Here is a 20,938-nt window from a genome sequence, read left to right as displayed (position 1 = left end):
CATCCTGCCTTGTCAATGGTTCAGGCTGCTGGTGGTTTAATGGTGTGGGGGATATTTTCTTGGCACACTTTGGGTCCATTAGTATCATAAATATATAAATATAAAAGAGAAAGTTGGAAAGTTTAAAACAGTTTCTGACCAGCAGTCTGCTAATAACATCTGTTTTAAAATATCACAAGCTACACAAGACTGCTCATATTGTACTTTATTAGTGCCAAGTTATCACACAAACCCATTTTACATTTAAGTAAACGCTTGGCTAAATGCACAAATGTGAAAAGAATATTTATAACAGATTAGCAACATTAATTCAATTACCAGATATGCATTCAGGTGTCTGTTAATGGGATAGTCCACCCGAAATGACAGTTTCCTGTTAATTTACTCACCAACAGGTTATCCAAGACTTGTTTCTTCAGTAGAACATTAAAGAAGATTTTGAGCTGAATCCATGCTCTCTAGTTATTCTTATAATGAAAGTGAATGGTAAATGTTTATTTCTCTACATTCGCACATGCCCCGACATCTGTTTGACCAGGCTGTGAATTAAAGCTAGTAATATTGTAAATAATGTTTAATTTCTTACACGGATCAATTGTTTCGCTTCACAAGACCTCAGTGTGTCTTTGAGAGCCAAGACTATTGATTTAGGCTTGCTTGTATGTGTTTATTTTTAATCTCAAAAGACTGGTGCCATCGACTGCCATTATATGATCACCACTGATTCAGCTTCATATATTCAGCTATATATTTATATATTCAGCTATACATATATATATATATATATATATATATATATATATATATATATATATATATATATATACACACACATATATACATATACATACATACATATATATATATATATATATATATATATATATATATATATACATACACATATATACATACATACATATATACATACATATACACACACACACACACACACACATGAATGACAATGGAATACGGTAAATATACCCTGACACTCTGACCAATGTGAGGAGAGTTTACTCACACGTGACTTGTTTTAGCTCTTTTGGTCCGTTTAGAAACTTTGCAGTGTGAAAGCGAACCGCTCCAAGAGCAAAGAGCAACAATGTAACATTTTTAATCCCTATTTCGGAACAACTGAATCAATTCACAGGTGTGAAAGCACCCTGAGTTCATGAACTGAACTGTGACCTTGTCATTGGAGATGAATACAAATACCATTACAGCTCTAGAATGCAGGCATAGCTGTAGTGACAATCTCACAGACAGCTGGAGAGACTCAGAGCTTCGCCCATATCCAGAACATGCAGAGGAGCGATAGAGCTTCGTGAGGACTCCACACCCAGCATGAGTTCAGGCTTGATAAGTGCTTAATCAACTAGGGGGGGTATGAGCCAGAAGGAGCCCACCCTTCAAATACAAACACCAGTGGAACACTCCAAAATAACACACTGTCTCTTTAAAGCATGTTGCAACATGTCTACATTCTTGCTTTCTGTCAAAATATAACAGAAGCTGTCCACATATGCACAACAAAACAATAGACAATGCCAGTAAAAAAAGCTGTAACTATGAGTTTATAGCACCATAATGATCAACGAAGGCTTCCTGTGCGCTTGTAAATCCAGCCTGTTTGACTTTTGACTGAAATGTGAGATAAAGAGAGATCTTGTGACAGTCTTTGGAGACATTAGAGAGAAACTGCGTGCGCTGCAAAACTCTTATCTGACAGTGAACTCTGCCAAATGCTTTTCAGCTTATCAAGCGATGTGCTGCATCAGAAACTTCCCTTCTAAGAACCACGCAGCATGAAGCATGATGGGAAATTATTTTGTGACTTCCTAAGGAAAGTTTTCCCCTTTTATCTTTTAAACGTGAATCAGCTACAGGAAAATACCTGTAGGGTAATTCCTCAGTAACTTCCTTATAGAAACAGTGGCATTGTGTGTCTAGCACCACACAATGGCCTTCAATGACCTTAAAGGGATAGATCATCTAAATATGAAAATTCTGTCATTTACTCCAAACATGATTGAGTTTCTTTCGTCTGTAAACCCAATAGAAGATATACTGAAGAATGCTGTAAAAAGCACACATTAGCTGTTCACATACACTTATTTGAAAAAAAAATGTTTGATGAGAACACCAAAACGCGCATAAGTTTTGCAAATGCACATAAAAAAGTAACTGAGTAGGAAACACGTTTCATCCGATAAGAAAAGATGCATAAATTACAATAGCCCCTTTCACACAGTGATACCGGTAAATATCTGGAAAATTTCCGGAAAGACTTTACCGGTATATTGAAAAAAGCGCTGTTCACACAGGCGAGGACGTTACGGAAATTTTCCGGAAAAGAGCATTCACACATCCATTCCAAAATACCGGTAAATTCTGACAACATTCACCACAAATGAGCTTTAAACGGCTGCGCTTGTATTTGTAAACATTTGACTAAATTACAAACTCTGTGGATGATCAATATTGTGAACAACTTTCGCAGGATCACTTTCGCATGTCGAGATGTTCATAATATGTGCGTGTGCAGGCGCTCACAGGCTGTATCACAGGCACACGCAAAGCTTGAAGGTAAACAAACAACGGCTTATCATAAGCATCTCATCGATGATTATTTATACAGGTGGCATTAAGAAGAACATATAAACGTGATCTGACTAACTTCTAGCAGCTAAATGTGTCTGGAAAAATATTCAAAGGCTTTTATCCTCACAAAGCGCGCGGACGTAAATGCGTCTGACTGTTGTGATTGGCTAAAGCAGACGTCTCACGTCAGCACGTTCTAGACGTGCACGCGCTTATTACGGGAATCTTCCTTCTGCATTCACACAGCGCAGCATTCCGGCAAATTGCCGGTAATGTTACAACTTCTCTTTCCGGAAAATAGCCAGAACGAATTTACCGGTATTTTCAAAAAGGACCTGTTCACACATACAACCTTTCCGGAAAATTGCCGGCAATTTTCCGGAAAGGTCTGTATGTGTGAAAGGGGCTATTGAAACTCTTTTACCGAACAAATTCCAGTACGCGCATTAAAAAGCTCATGTGATTTTGCTATAAGAGATCATGAAATGATGAAAATGTGTGTGAATGGATAAACCAGCAGGCTGAGCACACTGTAAACCATCTGAAATGTTGTTCTGGTCATTCTAGAACACCGTAAGCATTTCAGGGTTAGTGTTATTATATTATTAATGACCTCCAGAACTGTCAAGAGCATCTTTGCTCTGCATCTCAAGTCTTCGAACGCCACCACGCGTTCACTGCGAGTCAGGATTGCCTTCTGAGGCGCAAGTCATTTATTAAATAAAGAAAAGATCTAATAAATTTTAAATCTTTTAAATCTTTAAATCTCTTTAATCTTTTAAAAAGATTTTAAATCTTCTCCTTCTGCAGTAAATTTTTACTGTTGATATTTGGCGGCAGTTAATCAGGAAGTGACGATTTTGTTCGCTTTGACTCGTTAGATGGAAACGCTGCTTTATTTGCACGTCTTTTATGCAATATTGCAGTTTTCCACAGAAATTTCATTTGCATCTTTAGATGGAAACATAGTTATTGACTTCCATAGTATTTTTTTGTTCCTGATGGCGGCTTTTTTCCAGGATTCTTCAGAATATCTTGATTCGTGTTTGGATCAACTGTCCCTTTAATAGGTGTTTTTGGGTACAACAATAAGTTCAAGAAGTAAAAATCTAACTAATTTCCAATACAGACATATATAAAGTTGAGGTCAAAATTTTTAGCCCTCCTGAATATTTTTCCCCAATTTCTGTTTTCAGCACATTTCTAAACATTATAGTGTTAAGAATTCACTTCTTATAACTGATTTATTTTGACCATGATGACAGAACAATATTTGTCTAGATATTTTTCAAGATACAAGTATTCAGCTTAAAGTAACATTTAAAGGCTTAACTAGGTTAATTAGGCAAGTTAAAGAAATTAGGCAAGTCATTTTACTACTGAAAATAAAAATATTGCTCAAGGGGGCTAATAATATTGACCTTAAAATAGTTTAAATAAAATTAAAAACTGCTTTTATGGCGAAATAATACAAATATGACTTTCGCCAGAAGAAAAAATATTAGAGGAAATACTGTAAAAATTCTTTGCTCTGTTAAACATCTTTTGGCAAATATTTGAAAAACAGGAGGGCGAATAATTCTGACTTCAACTGTATTTTTTAAGAGTTATCTCTAAACCTTTTGAGCATGAGCTCTAAGGTTAATTAATAACACATTTTACATGTAATTTACATCACAACGATGCATTTATTCAAGATGATATGTTCAAAAAAATCAATTTTGTAAAGAAAATTTTGATTTAAGCCCAATCCCAATTCTACTCCTTAACCCTCGCTAAATTTCACTATCTATAATCTATAATAACTCCTGTACAGCAGTCCGACAACAGTCTGACACTCGAATACCCTGTCAGTAATGTCTAGTGGCTGGGAATGAGCTTTTTTTTATCAGCTCTAAAAATGTTTCCCTTTTGTCATCTATGACAGTGTTTCTCAACCACGTTCCTTAAGGCCCACCAACACTGCATGCTTTGGATGTCTCCTTTGTCTGTCACACCCTTTACAAATCTTTCAGTCTCTGCTGCTGAGCTGATGATCTGTGTGTGTTTGGTGAAGGAGACATGGAAAACGTGCAGAGCTGGATGGAACGTGGATGAAAAACCCTGGTTGAACGTGGTAGAGAAACACTGCTCTATGAAGTCTTCAGCTGAAAAGGAAGTAGATATTATTGTTGAACCTTCCCCTACATTCTTGCTTCCTTAACAAAATGTAATAAATGTATAATACATGATACCTGGAGATTTGTAGAGGACGCCAGTCATTGTTCCTGCAGCGATGGTGTTCAGGTCGTCCTCTGCTCCTCTGGCTTTCTCTATGATCACCCCAAACGCACTGTAAAGCAGAGCTAAACAAACAAACAAACAAACAAACAAACAAACAAACAAACACACACACACACACACACACACACACACACACACACACACACACACACACACACACACACACACACACACACACACACACACACACACACACACACACACACACACACACACACACACACGGATTGGTGTTCAGCTTCAACATAAGTGAAAACAGCCACAATATTATCCTAATATTGTCTCCATGTGTGTGTAAAATATATAAGGCATGGATTACACAAGACCTCTTAAAAGCTTAAAGACGGGCTGGTCAGAGTACTGCTGATCTACTGGGATTTTCATGCATGACCATCTCTAGGCTTTACAGAGAATAGTCAGAAGAAGAGAAAATATCCAGTGAGCGGCAATTCTGGGGGTGCAAATGCCTTGTTGATGAGGAGAATGGCCAGACTGGTTCCAGCTGATAGAAAGACAACAGTAACTTAAATAAGCACTCATAACAACCGAGGTCTGCGGAAAAGCATATCTGAACACACAACACGTCCAACCTTGAGGCAGATGGGCTACTGCAGAAGACCTGACGGTCTGATGAGTCTCGATTTCTGCTGCCACATTCGGATACTCGGGTCAGAATTTGGCATCAACAACATGAAAGCATGGATCCATCCTGTCTTGTATCAACGGTTCAGGCTGCTGGTGGTGGTGTGGGGGATATTTTCTTGGCACACTTTGTGCCCATTAGTACCAATTGAGCATCGTGTCTATGCCACAGCCTGCCTGAGTATTGTTGCTGACTATGACCACAGTGTACCCATCATCTAATGGCTATTTCCAGCAGGATAACGCACCATGTCATAAAGCGTGAATCATCTCAGACTGGTTTCTTGAAAATGACAATGAGTTCACTGTACTCAAATGGCCTCCACAGTCACCAGAACTCAATCCAATAGAGCACCTTTGGGATGTGGTGGAACGGGAGATTAGCATCATGGATGTGCAGCCGACAAATCTGGTCAAAGACCATTAGGCTACTGATTCAACTCTTATTAGTTATGCATACCTGTTAATGATGACTACATGAGTGTCAGGAAAGATTACTATCTATTCATATTTGACATATCATGCTGTTCAAGCACCAGGTTCATTGCTTTTCTTATTTTGTAGGTCATGTTTTGTTTTTTTCCGCTGACTTTTCAGAAACAAAATAACAACAACAATCAAAGCATCATGTGCTGTTGAGCTTTAAAAGCATGACACTGCAGTCTTTGCTCAGCTGCTCTCCTCATAAATCAATAAACGCATAATCATTCTACATCATCATTCTGCTCCTGCAAGCGTATAATTGATAATCAAAAATGTGAAGTGAATTGGATTATTGCCATTATGAAATAATATTGGCTATAACATAATTAAACATTACAAATAAGACGTAAAGACAGGGAATAATAGATTGTGAATTTTTCCAACTCAATTTTGGTGTATGGCTTAAATTATAATAAATCTGATGTTTGTTGTCAGACGTTTTAGCTAGAATAGTGCAGAGCAGGTTATTTTCCCTTATTAAATGTGTGGGAGTCTTATATTTTATCACAAATTTGACTCTTCCCTTAGTAAAAGAGGACGGTTTTATGGCATCTGCTTTATGGCATCGGCTCTAGCCTAATAAAAGTACGATGCTACAAAGGTTTTAATGAGTTTTAAATTTGACTTGGTGAAGGCTGCAGAATCCATGTAGCATCAAGAGAATGCAAGGTTTACCATGTTGCTCTGATGCAGCCGTCTATCCATCAGTATTTTCTTTTTATTGAAGGCACATATCTTTTGGCCTGCCCAATGTTCCCGCTTACAACACAGGCAACTCAGGAACTGACTGTTCTGTTCACTTGCTGCCAAATGTCCCAACCCTACACAAGTCCCACAGTAAACACTTAAGCAATGCTATTCATTTAACCTGTCAGTTAGTGGTTTTAAATCCAAATCAAGTGATTTTGCAGGTTTCAAGTCGAATTTAAGGCTTTTTAAGACCTTTTTAAGACCATTATGAATGAAATTTTTAAACTTATACAAGACTAAACACTAATTATTTTTTCTAATGGTCTGGTTGGGCCAATGGAAAAGGTTTTTAGTTGCCTTATCAAAAGCATGCAATTTTAGTTATTTCTTAGCCACATATTTAAATAATGCATCAAAAAAAGCAAGCTCTAGTTGTATACATGCACCTTTTTCAATGTAACGTTACTTTTCATTTTTATTTAACACATTTTAAAAACTATAACACTCTAAATGTATGCTAACAGTCTGTCCTGGTCAGTGTCCTCACCAGGGAGCTATACAAATGCTGTTGTAAGGAAGATAATCAAATGGTAAATAGAGTTAAGATTTAGATTTTTCTATTAAGATAGATTGCTGGTGATTAGATGGGTAACTTGACATAGACATAGGGAAATTAAAAGCTGTTTAAAATGATTCAACATCTACCACACAATATTTAATTCAATGTAAGACTTTTTAAGGGCTAAATATTAGTTTTTGAAATGTAAGCCATTTTAAGACACTGCAGACACATTTAAGCTCAAAGAACATGAAGTCACCCTTCTGTATCAAATGAGCTCTGATTTGACCATCTGTTGATTTAACCAATAAGTAGGCCCACATGGAATCTGCACGTGCAGAATTACGTACATTTTTAGGCCATCATTAATTCTGTTAAATGTATCCAGTTTTTAAATGAATTACAGTAATATTATTGATTAATGTGAAAATGTTCATCTGACTTATGTACAATGCAGTTTGTACAGTAATATTTTCTGTCTTTTAGTAGAGCTATTATATGAGACTTGCTTTGTTTACCAAATAAAGTGGATCTAATTGGATTTGCATTTTAAACATTAAAGTTAAAAATATATATTTTTTTTATTTCACATATTAAGGCTTTAATTATGATACTCCTAAAATAATTCAGCAAAAATTCGCAGAATTTTACCAAAATTCTCAGCAGAAATAGCAAAAAAAACATTCGCAGATTCCATCTGGCCCTGCCAATAAGCGAGAGAAGCACCTAATAAATACCTAGAAGTATAAATTATGCCTATAAATTATATATTACATCATTTTCTATCATATTTTGTATGGTGAGGGGTTCAGCAAATAAAAATTAAAACAAAATTATCACATCTGCGCCAATTTGTCCCCCACTCCCAATCATGGAGCAGTCCAGCAGTCAAATCAGGTTTAGTTTGTAAAACAGAATAGATTCTTTATTATTTTTAGATGTTTAGATGAAGTTTAAGACAAGAAAATAATTTAAAATGTAGCGATTGTATTACAATAAAATAGAATATGAGATTGAGCATATATATATATATATATATATATATATATATATATATATATATATACCCCCTATGAAATAGTTTTTCTTTTTAAAATATTTTCCAAATTATGTTAAATAGAGCAAGGAAATTTTCACAGTATGTTTGATAATATTTTTTCTTCTGGAGAAAGTCTTATTTGCTTTATTTTAGCTAAAATAAAAGCAGTTTTTAATTTTTTAAAAACCATTTTAGGAATAAAATTATTAGCCCCTTTAAGCAGTTTCTTCCCGAATAGTCTACAGAACAAACCATCGATATACAATAACTTGCCTAATTACCCTAACCTGCCTAGTTAAGCTTTTAAATGTCTCTTTAAGCTGTATAGAAGTGTCTTGAAAATATATAGTAAAATATTATGTACTGTCATCACGGCAAATATTAAATAAATCAGTTATTAGATATGAGTTATTAAAACTATTATGTTTAGAAATGTGTTAAAAAACATCCTCTTTCTGTTAAACAAAAGTCAGGGAAAAAATTAAATGGGGGCTAATAATTCAGGGAGTTTAATAATTCTGATTGCAACTGTATATATATATATATATATATATATATCATCACGGGGCTGGAATTGCTTACGATCCTCAAATCACTAAATCCGCCCCAGGATTTGACAACCAAAGATGAACAGAATTAATGTCAAGTCATGTCAAGCTTATTGCGCTATGTGTGTGGCTATTAAGTAGAGAAAAAAAAAAGTCATGTCATGAAGGACCACAGTGCACCGTGAATAAACACAATCACAAATAAATACACAAGCCCAAGGCTGAAATTGTGCCACTCACCAACTGAACCCAATGTGTTTGCCCATGTGGCACCTTGGCGGGTCACCATGTTTAGGATTCTGAATTGGAGAGAAGAATGGAGATTAGGAGTTTACAATAAACTCACAATTGACTCAAATCACTAATGACTTTTATTCTGTTTATGCCAACACAATTAAAACTGACAAGTCTCGCAAAACAGCTCCTTAATATCTTATTAGTCTATATATATATATATATATATATATATATATATATATATATATATAAAAAAGCTGTTCTTTGTATGGCTTTTCTCCAGTCTCATCATGAATCAGCTCCTAGTGTGTCTGGGTAGAATCGTTCAATATGAACTTCTATGAACAGTGTCAGTCTTTAGGAGAACGGTATCTCGCCATCAGATTATAGCAGGATGATTATGTTCTTTTTTCTCCAAAATATGCAATAAATCTGCTGACAGTGGCGGCATTTGCACGTGCTGACAGAAGAGATGTAAACTTTGGCCTATTGTACTTATGTGTCGACCAAAGAGCTGCATGTAAACAGTCTTTAATGCAGCCTTGACCACATGATGCTTCGGGCTGCACAGGTGTGTACACACAGATGAAATGGAGAGCTATTGATTTATAACAGCTGGTAAAATTTTAACATCAGTGTTGTCAAAAATACTGATCCTGAAATATTTAAAATGATCAGCTTTTGGTTAGTACTGATACTGGCTTTTCTCTCACACACTCAGCAGAAGACAGATGAAATAACAATATTAGGATTTTAACACTGGAAATAAGATGAGATTGCAGTAGTTTAGCTTTTATTTTGTAATTTATCTTGCCTTTTAGATTTAAGGACAGCTGTTGATTGTTTAGTTTTTTCCGATTTTTCTTTCATGTATATTTTTTTAATGTAGCGAAATTTGCACAGTATCAAAAATGGTATCAAATATTGATATTTTTCAAGGTATCGTATTGAAGTTGGAAATTCCAGTATCGAGACGAGACTAATCAACATGTTTCAGAATGAAACATAAAATGTACAAAACATGCACTTCTGATAAGGAAAGTTTTATTACTGTTTAAGATAGTTTTAATATTGCACAATTTATTTCCCATAGTAACGAAAGCGGTATCGAATATCGTTTTTTTTCAAGGTATCGTATTGAAGTTGGAAATTCCAGTATCGTGACAACACTACTCAACACATATCAGAATAAAACATAAAATGTACAAAATATGCACTTCTGATAAGGGCTGAACAATATATCGCAAATTTATCGTTATCGGAATAATACAATATTTGTATCGCAGACATACGATAAATTACATTCTATGCATTAGTTGTTTATCTACATTTGGACTTATGATCTGCTGATGTACCTGGTATAAGCATTACATGGTTTCGTTTTTGCCTTTTTTACTTTATTTGAATACTTTAAATATTGTTATATTATATTATATTATATTATATTATATTATATTATATTATATTATTTATTCCCCACAGTATTAAAAATTGTATTAAATATTGATATTTTTAAAGGTATCATATTGAAGTTGGAAATTCCAGAATCGTGACAACACTAATCAAGATGTATCAGTATGAAACGTAAAATGTACGAACTATGCACTTCTGATTAGGGCTGCACAATGCATCTCAAAATTATCGTTATCGCAATAGGAGTAAATGCAACATTCATATTGCAGACGTGATAAATTAAATTCTATACATTAACGTCTGCTGACATACTTGGTACAAGAATTATATGGTTTACATAGGCTGCAAACGATGGGTTGCAAACTTTGGCCTAGTGTACTTATGTGACTTCCTAAGAGCTGCATGTCAAACAGTCTTTAATGCAGCCTTGACCACATGATGCTTCGGGCTGCACAGGTGTGTACACACGGATGCAATGGAGAGCTATTGATTTATAACAGCTGGTAAAACTTCAACATCAGTGTTGTCAAAAATACTGATCCTGAAATATTTAAAATGATCAGCTTTTGGTTAGTACCGATTCTGGCTTTTCTCTCACACACTCAGCAGAAGACAGATGAAATAACAATATTAGGATTTTAACTCTTTTCAATTAGCAAATGAAACCCTTATCATAAAGTACTTATTTTAGAATTCAATAATAATAAATGAAGTTACATCTTGAACCTTAAAACTGCGACTCAAATGATTAATCCAGGCCTGATAACAGTTGCAAAAACTCAAACATTGACAGAAGGTTAGCCAAGTGTTGTAATATCAGCTGTCTCAATCATTAGTCTTGATCTTGAGTGTCCGTTGTGATCGGTTTTCTTCTCCACTGCTTGATGTCGCAATCTTTACGCATATGAAAGCCACAAACTGACAAAAAAGTGCATGTGACAGTGGAATGTGGTGCAGCACAACAAACTGAGAAAAACCCAAATAAACCCAACACTGCCGAGCTCAGTCTGGTTTATCTGCCTACTCATATTTCCTCTGAAGTCACGGAATATCCCTTTCATATGTTTCCTGGAGACACCTTTAGGAAATAGCTCTCTGGTCCTACATTGGCAGTGGGCATACTGTGGTGAACACTGCCCTCTGCTGGTGACTTTATTCAACTCTGCCTAAAACATGAAGGAGAGCAAACTATATATACAGAAGAAGTCATGATAATAAGCCCTCCTGAGTTGTTAGCCCCCCTGTATTTTTCCCTGAATTCTGTGTAATGAAAATACGATTTCTTCCAACACATTTCTAATCATAATAGCTTTAATAACTCATTTCTAATAACTGATTAATTTGATCTTTGCCATGATGACAGCACATAATATTTGTTATTATAGTTATTTTTCAACATACTAGTATTCAGCTTAAAGTGACATTTAAAGGCTTAACTAGGTTAATTAGGCAAGTTAGGGTAATAAGGCAAGTCATTGTATAACGATGGTTTGTTCTGTAGACAATCGAAAACAAATATTGCTTAAGGGGGCTAATAATATTGATCATAAAATGCTTTAAAAAAAATTAAAAACTGCTTTTATTCTAGCCTAAATAAAGCAAATAAGACTTTCTACAAAAGAAAAAAATATTATAGGAAATACTGTGAAAAATTCTGAGTCTGTTGAATATCATTTGGGAAATATTTAAAAAAAAAAAAAAATAATAATAATAATAATAATAATAATAATAATAAATTTTAATCTCCTATTTACTGCATGAAAAAATATTTTACATTCTAAATTAAAATATAATAATTACATTATTATTATTTATTTTTAATTGTCTGGTAAAAAATATTATTATTTGAAGAAATTATAATATGATCATGACATCATTAATAATAATTACATATAAAAAGGTTGACGTTATGAAACCAACTTACAGATGTCTGGTGAAAAAAAAATAAATTAACAAACTATAATAAAACCCTATAATAGCATCTAAAATGCTACTGTGTTTATTTCTTCAAACTTGTGTCGGTTTGAGAAATCTGAATGGTTTGTGTAATAACACATTAAGTTTTGACATCATAATTGCATTTTAAGTATCAAATATTGTACTTCAAATATTCCTCATTACCACTAATTCATTCAATTGTAACAAGTGCTGTAACTACCTACTTTTAGGTAATAAATTGTAGTGTACAGGTAGCTAACTACTTTTTTAGATGGGTAGTTTCACAGTAGTTTATTGACTTTAACTGACGAGTAGCTTGTAGTTTCAAAACAGCTTCCTCAACACTGACTAACAGACTGTCACAAACGGTAACTGCAATTCAATGCAGCTTCAGTACTTACTGCACATTTTGAGGTTTGGACCAAGCCATGTTTCTAGTTTCAGACAAGCCCATTCTAAGTCCATTCACAGCCCCACATAGAGCACCTGCATGCAAATACAAAGACTGTAAATGTCATGTAAATAAAGTTTCGGATTTGTTTTTTGCTTTTTTCCTTTTAGAAAATGTGAATAAATAAACTATTAAAATTAAATTAATCAAAAGCAAATACTAAGGCATTTTCCTAAATGGCATACACATGAGTATAGGACAAAAATCAGTTAGTAAGCAAAAAACAAAAGTGTAATACAGCTTTAATCATACATGTTTTACTGTGACTACACTAAAGTGCCGTGTCGTGTAATAATAGTTAAAAACTTAAGAAGCTTATTTAAAACAAGAATAATATAATGACATATTAAAGATATTTAAATATTACAGTGACCTTAAATATTATATTTCTTTATATAATATTATTATTATATTCATTATATTTCTATATTATTTGTATTTATAAAATCTGCTTTTCTACTATCATTCCGAACCGTTCTAAGAACACATATCCCCGGTTTCACAAACAAGGTTTAAGGCTAGTCTAGATTAAATTGCATGTTTGAGCTGTCTCAACTCAAAATAACTTGCGGTGGGATGTCTTAAAATACGTCAGTGTCATTTTTTGTCTCCAGGTGCACACCAGTACTATATTTTTCTAAGGCCATTTTTATGAATGTGGCTTAAATAGCCTAATTTAACTAAGGCCTAGGCCTGGCTTAATCTAAGCCCTGTTTGTGTTATATATATGTATCTCATATATATATATATATATATATATATATATATATATATATATATATATATATATATATATATATATATATATATATATATATATATATATATGTATATATATATATGTATATATATATATATATATATATATATATATATATATATATATATATATATATCTCATATATATATATATATATATATATATATATATATATATATATATATATATATATATATATATATATATATATATATATATATATATATATATATATATATATATATAAACACACACACTACCTGACAAAAGTCATGTCGCCCATCCAAGTTTTGGGAACAACAGATAACTTCTAGTTAATCATTTGGTACTGGAAGTGGCTTATATGAAAAGGCAAAGACCTCTAGATTCTAAAAAATTCTAGAAAAAGTATGAATATTGTGTCTGACTCCATCATGAGCTTGTAGGACTGCATCCATATATCTCTGCAATGACTCAAATCACTTATTGATAAAGTCATCTGGAATGGCAAAGAAAGCGTTCTTGCAGGACTCCCAGAGATCATCAAGATCCTTTAGATTCATCTTCAACGCCTCCTCCTCCATCTTACCCCAGACATGCTCACTAATGTTCATTTCTGGTGACTGGGCTGGCCAATGACCTTCTTTGCTTTCAGGAGCTTTGATGTGGTGGCTGAAGTATGAGAGGGAGCGCTATCCTGCTGAAGAATTTGCCCTCTCCTGTGGTTTGTAATGTAATGAATGTAACCCCAAACCATGATTTTTCCTTCACCAAATTTGACTGATTTCAGTGAGAATCTTGGGTCCATGCGGGTTCCAGTAGATCTTCTGCAGTATTTGTGATCATTGGTATGCAGTTCAACAGATGATCTACCTTTTGTCAATTTTCCAAATGATCAACTAGAAGTCAAGTTAATATTTGTTGCTCCTACAACTGGGATTAACAACTTCTGTTAATCACATAAAAATAATAAATAAAAAAGTTTTATTTTGCCCAGCAATAATAAACGTACATAAATATGTGTTATGTTAAGTGATATTTTGACATTATAGTTTCACAAAAGCTATTTGAAGCATTAACACTCCACTTGCATTTAGTAGGCTTTCTATGTATAGAAAAATCAACAAAATGTGAACACCAAATGACAACACAACATGGCGAGATTGACTGCAGATGTGGACTGTTACCTGTGATGCAACACCCTCCAATCGTAAAGAAGGCCAGCTCAAATCGTCCTCTTGTTTTATTTGCTCCAGTGGGTAAAATGAACTCATCGGTATCCTGCGAGAACATCACAGTCAATACATACATTAAATCTTAAAATATTAAACTACAATTAATGCCAGTTGTGCTTTTGGGTTCCATGAGTTTTCAGATATCGCTTCTTACAGTGCATCCAGAAAGAATTCATGGCGCTTCACTTGTTCCAAATTTTTTTTTTATGCTACAGACTTATTCCAAAATGGATTCAACTCATTTATTTCCTCAACATTCTACACAAAATATCCCATAATGACAATGTGAAAAAAAGAGTTTTTGAAATTGTTGCAAATTTATTCGAAATAAAAATAAATCACATGTACATAAGCACTCACAGCCTTTGAAATGAAGCTCTAAGTTGAGCTCAGGTACATTCAGTTTCCACTGATCATTCTTAAGATGTTTCAGCAGCTTCACTGGAGTTCACCTGTGCTAAATTCAGTTGATTGGACATGATTTGAAAAGACATACACCTGTCTATATAAGGTCCCAGGGTTGACAGTGCATGTCAAAGCACAAACCAAGACAAAAGAATTGTCTCGAGGCACAAGGCTGAGGAAGGTTACAATAAAGGTTGAAATGAAGCTTTCTGAACAGGAAGCGATCAACCCAATCGAATCGGAAAAAGGCTCAAAGCTTTCTAAATCAGAGCTCGATGAGGACCTCTTCTGGTTAAAGTGTGGGAAAGCACTGTGTTGCAATAATGTCAAACGTTCAAAACTGACCAACTCATTTACGTAGTAATCCTACAACAGTAATATAAACACATTACTCAATTACTGTCGTTTTTACACATAAGGTATGTTACATTAAACCACCTATGACTGCAGTAAAATCCAAGCTATTCAAAAGTATTTACAACTAGTCCTTCACCCACCCACTCGTTTCAAGCAAGGATCGAATCAGCGATTCCTGCATGGGAGGCAAATGCTCTAGGAGGAGGCTTTGTGAGTGATACACTGGACTGCACTCGCCAGCTGGCCTCCGTTAAACACTAAACTATGATATGCAGTGATTTCCTTTAAAGATGGTTGTAAAAAAAATACGCTATTACACTTAAGTATGATTCAAAACCTTTTTACTATAAATTACTATTGTATTTTAATTTAATTGCAGGTGTGTGGGATGGGTGCAGTGCTTTGAAACAGTAGAAATGTACTGTATGTAATCGACGCCTAATCTCTCGCTATACAAGCCCATGAGGGTGTTTAAACCTTTGAATCAAAATTTGAAGCAGTCACGTGGGAATAGACGAAAATGAAGCTTTGGAAGTCACAGATCACGTGATGATGGCAAAACGAATCAAGCTCCGGTACACTGCTTCACTGCAAGATGTATCTCTTTTTTGATGCATGCTTCAAAAAGCCTCAGCGCACAACGTCACATCTTTAATCTCAATCCTTTTCCAGCACTTAACAACCACAGTAAATTATGTTTATATATGCTGTATGTATTTTTTTACATTTAAATCCATTGTGCTATATTAAAAAACACAATAGCACATTTTAACTTAAATTGCTGAATAGTTTAGAACACAGGTGTCAAACTCAGTTCCAAAAGGGCCGCAGCTCTGCACAGTTTAGTTCCAACCCTAATTAAACACACCTGATCAAACTAATTGAGTCCTTCAGGCTTGTTTGAAACCTACAGGTAAGTGTGTTGGAGCAGGGTTGGAACTAAACTGTGCAGGGCTTCGGCCCTCCAGGAATTGAGTTTGACACCCCTGCTTTAGAACATGGATTTATTGGAAGATTTCACCCAAAAATGGTAAAAAATTTCAAATAAATAAATAAATAAATAGAAAAAGTTCAGTTATTAAATATCTTTTTAAGTTTTGGTCTCGTTCTTACTGTCAGATTTTGTTTGGGTGTAGTACCAAACTTTCATGACCAGTCGCTTATGATATTTCATGTGCATTCCTATTCAATGTAACAAATTAAATCCTTATGGGTCCGAGCCATTCACTGTAAAGCCTGAGGGATGGAGTTTGCAGGTAGCAGCATTTGCCACACATTTTAATCACGAGATGTTGTATTTAATCTATTATTTATTTGTCAAAATGTTGTCAGTCGTGCAACTGCAGCGCAAAAGGGATTGCATTCACTAAGATTTACTTAATATTGAAGCTAATGAAAAGACCGCTTCTGCTATTAAGAAGACATTTGCAAATAATAAGTTACATATCAACCGTTTTAAACTATTTCTAAGTGTGTTTGCCGTGTTTAGGAAAACATTTTGCGTGACTGTCTCAGTAGCAATTTCAAGCTCTGCAATTTCAAATTTAAGCAGGTTCAGGCAAATTGACCAAAATCCAAATACTTTTCTAACTTGAAAACACTATATTAAAAATCAAGCATTTCCTCAGGATTTCCAGCACCTGTACAAACCCTGTGCATGTGAAAGCAACTGAGTATGGTTGACAAAGGAATTGTCTTGAGGCACAAGGCTGGGGAAGGTTACAGAAAATATCTGGTGTTCTGAAAGTTCCAATGAGCACAGTGACCTCCATCATCCGTAAGTGGAAGATTTTCTTTTAGTCCAACAGCCTTATTTCAATAACTCTAACCCATTGAACAGAAAAGGTGAACAACAGTGTCATAATAAATAAAAATATAGTTAAACATCACATTATGTTTTTGCTTGTCGCATGTAGTTGACAATTTATGTGCTTTGAGTAAAGGATGTGTTTCAATCAAGCTACCACCATCAAGGTGTTAAAGACTACTAGAGACTATTAAGCTGGTGTGAGTTAGAGGTGGTTGGAGCCAAACTATGCAGAGCTATGGCCCTCCAGGAATGGAGTTTGAGACCACTGGACTAAGCCGAAAATAAAATAAATGAATGAATGTTGTTTTGAAGTCATGCTTGCATGTGATTTCAGATCAAATATTCAAAGCACTGTGGTAAACAATATAGGGAACATGTCAAAACCAACTTTACATCAATTCATGTGAAACGTCCATGAATGAAATGTATTATTATTACCTCACCTGTATGAGATACCTGGGGTCCACGTTAAGATATGGAGAGATTGGACTCATGCCTGTCACTGTTAAGAAGAGCAAACTTGTGTAAGCTTTTTTATTGCAATAACAACAAGCCATTACAACAAATAGAAATACAAAACTGATAGAAGTATCCTACAAGCAATACAAATATTAGTTTTTTGCAACAAGAGAAATGTAACTATTTTAAAATAAATTTAATAAAGATACAGCAGAAAAAAGACAAAGAGAGAGAAAAAATAAAGGGCAAATGACAAAAATAAAACGAATTAATGCAGAATATTAAATAAAACACGTGTTTAAGTTTTACTTGCTTTCTTGTTGTCAGAGTGTGTGATGGTTCATAAATACAGTTTAAATTCTTATTTAAAAAATAAAATGTTTGGCTTAAATTGAGCATATTTGCATTTGTGTAAAAAAAAACTTTCCAATAAATAAAATGAGGTTTGTGCAAAAAGTTTAATTAAGGAGTTGTTTTTCTATACTATAAAACCCTAAAACAACATGTCTATAACTTAAAGAAAAATCACGGCAAACCTTTTGGACAATCAGAGAATTCACATCAGACCAGAAAGATTTAACAAAGGGACAATCCCAAAATAAGTGAGCAATAGATTCAGAAGAAGCCTCACAGAAAGAGCAAGACACGTCAATGTCATTTTTGAATTTTTGTAAAAAATTGTTTGACTGGATAAAATATGTGAATAATTTAAAAAATATTTCTTAAATTTAATTTGTTAAAAAAATTAATTCTGGGGAGTGACCAAACATACGACTATTTAATATCATCAAAGAGGTTGTTTCAATAAGAAATAGAAGAAGGGTTTGAGATGACAAGGTAAAAAAATAAAGACCTGATTTTATGATTGGATTTTTTTGTGGAGAAACAAATGGATCCAACAACAGTAGAATCAGGACAAAGGGAACAAACAGAAATTAATGAATTATTATTATTTCTAAGCTTCTCAATATGTCCACTTTGTAGTATGTAAAAGGTTTACTAACGTGGCACTCCGGCGAGCTCTGCCTTTGAATACTGTGGTCCAGCAGATCCAAACAGACCGAATCCTGCTGGGTTTCTCGAACCTGACGAGTCTTTATCCATCCCTGAATTCAGATGTTCGTGCACCTATTGTACTCTATTAAACATTTAAAGATATGACAAACTCGGTGAAACTGCTTTGCGAAACTACTTACTGTTAGCAAGCAAATGTACAACAAATGTACCGTTAATCTGTTCCTTAATGAGCTTTAATTTAGCAGGTCAGTGGTAATAAAGTCAAATCAGGACTACAACGTCTTGAGCTTAAGTTCATTTGGAGGTTAAACTTTGCAGTCGCTTTTCTAAAAACACAATTAAATGGTTTAAAAGCTCAATGTCTTCACAGAAATCATGCTAGCACTGCATGGGCAAATGTTCAACCTGATGCTCCTCTTGTTTGCCGTAAAGCAAGTTGTGTGCGGTCGCTGAGCTGCCAACTGTTCACGACAGGTTCTCCTCCATAAAACCAGCGTAATCCATTTATTGTTTTATGATATAAAAAAGAACAGCAAAAGTTATGATTGGGAAAACTGTGTTTGTTAAACATTCTTGGAATTGGATACCTTTACCGAAGCAAATCGCGACTGTTTTTTTACGACAGCAAAATGATTTCTGGCCAGATTAATGCGTATGGATTGTATGGATAGTAAAGATGAAACAGAACAGTCGATAAATTGTGCTGTGGTTACTAAATTAAATAAATGTATTTTTCTAAGGGACAAATAATGGGTATTCATTATTAAAGCCTAACGATAGGTAAAAAAGCAAAAGTGTTTTACTGTTTTCAAACTAATTGTTATTCGTTTTATTTCACATATGACTATAAAACATGTATTATTGTTATATATATATATATATATATATATATATATATATATATATATATATATATATATATATATATATATATATATATATATWWTTATGTAAAATAAAAAAACATGTAAAGTAAGTGTAAAAAATATAGAAATTAATAAATATTCATGCTTCTTTTAAATGTACAATTATTATTATTTATCTATTTTACTTTGTTTACATTTTTTGTATTTCTATTACACATTGTTTACAAGTTTACAATTTTTTATAGATAAACATTATTTTTTGCTATTACATTAATGCAAAATTATATATATATATATATATATATATATATATATATATATATATAGATAGATAGATAGATAGATAGATAGATAGATAGATAGATAGATAGATAGAGTGCTCAGCAAATATAAGTACACCCCTCAAAATTCTCTCTTTTAAATTTATTAATTTTTTTAATAGGAAACTATACCATATTATATTTGTGCATATACATTAGATTAGTCAGTACTGAAGCCAAATCTGAACCTAAAATAAAAAATAAAAAAAAACTTACAATAACGGTCCAAAAACTAGTACAGCCAAATTTATGTTTAGAAAAATTTATAAATTCATTTATTTTATTTTCGGCTTAGTCCCTTTATTATTCAGGGGTCGCCATAGCGGAATGTACCACCAACTTACCTCCAGCACGTGTTTTACGCAGCGGACGCCTTCCAGCCGCAACCCAACACTGGGAAACACCCATACATTCTTACACTTATACACATACACTACGGCCAATTTAGCTTATTCAATGTTATACATAAATACTAAATTAAAAAAAGAGGAAAAATTAAGAGAAGAAAAATGTCAAAATTTAGCTGAAATTTTGCAGGTTGTAATTGTTTTTTCGCAACATTTAGCTTGAATTTACTTGTATTATCTTACAATTTGTAAATATGTTTGGTGACTAAAATAGTATTTTGATAAATATATCTATATAATAATTTTGTTTTGTTTAAATACACCAAAATACATGGTCTATATTAACTGAGAAATTGATAAAAATATCTATTACTAATAATGTTTTATCAAACAAGTGTTTTAACACAAGGGAATGCGGAAGTCGATCCACATGTTATCAACATCAGCGGTGACGCGCCAGGCAGGGAAAAAAAGTGACATCCGTGACGACATCTGC

At 33.8% G+C, this 20,938-nt stretch overlaps 1 protein-coding gene across 4 annotated transcripts in view; it reads right to left on the bottom strand.

Annotated features, from left to right (window-relative positions):
* Window positions 1-19,335, bottom strand: part of timm23b (translocase of inner mitochondrial membrane 23 homolog b (yeast)) — a 35,493-nt gene extending 16,158 nt beyond the window's left edge. Inside the window, exons 1-9 of one of the 4 annotated variants that reach the window (XM_073920544.1) lie at window positions 19,119-19,335; window positions 18,897-19,030; window positions 17,877-17,935; window positions 14,814-14,907; window positions 12,838-12,922; window positions 9,089-9,147; window positions 4,839-4,949; window positions 898-1,644; window positions 195-763 (exon numbers count right to left, since the gene is read on the bottom strand). In XM_073920544.1, the coding sequence (XP_073776645.1) occupies window positions 1,595-1,644; window positions 4,839-4,949; window positions 9,089-9,147; window positions 12,838-12,922; window positions 14,814-14,907; window positions 17,877-17,935; window positions 18,897-18,996 (558 nt within the window). In that variant the 5' untranslated portion in view covers window positions 18,997-19,030; window positions 19,119-19,335 and the 3' untranslated portion in view covers window positions 195-763; window positions 898-1,594. Of the gene's footprint in view, window positions 1-194; window positions 764-897; window positions 4,752-4,838; window positions 4,950-9,088; window positions 9,148-12,837; window positions 12,923-14,813; window positions 14,908-17,876; window positions 17,936-18,896; window positions 19,031-19,118 lie in introns of those variants that run through there. The other 3 variants (XM_073920543.1, XM_003199688.6, XM_073920545.1) reach the window with 3 other exon arrangements.
* Between the last annotated feature and the right edge of the window lie 1,603 nt (window positions 19,336-20,938).

This window comes from Danio rerio, chromosome 13 (genome assembly GCF_049306965.1).
Source record: "Danio rerio strain Tuebingen ecotype United States chromosome 13, GRCz12tu, whole genome shotgun sequence".
Taxonomy (NCBI): Eukaryota; Metazoa; Chordata; class Actinopteri; order Cypriniformes; family Danionidae; genus Danio; species Danio rerio.
Note: the sequence above shows the minus strand (reverse complement) of the source record. Positions and strands in the feature narration are given on the sequence as shown.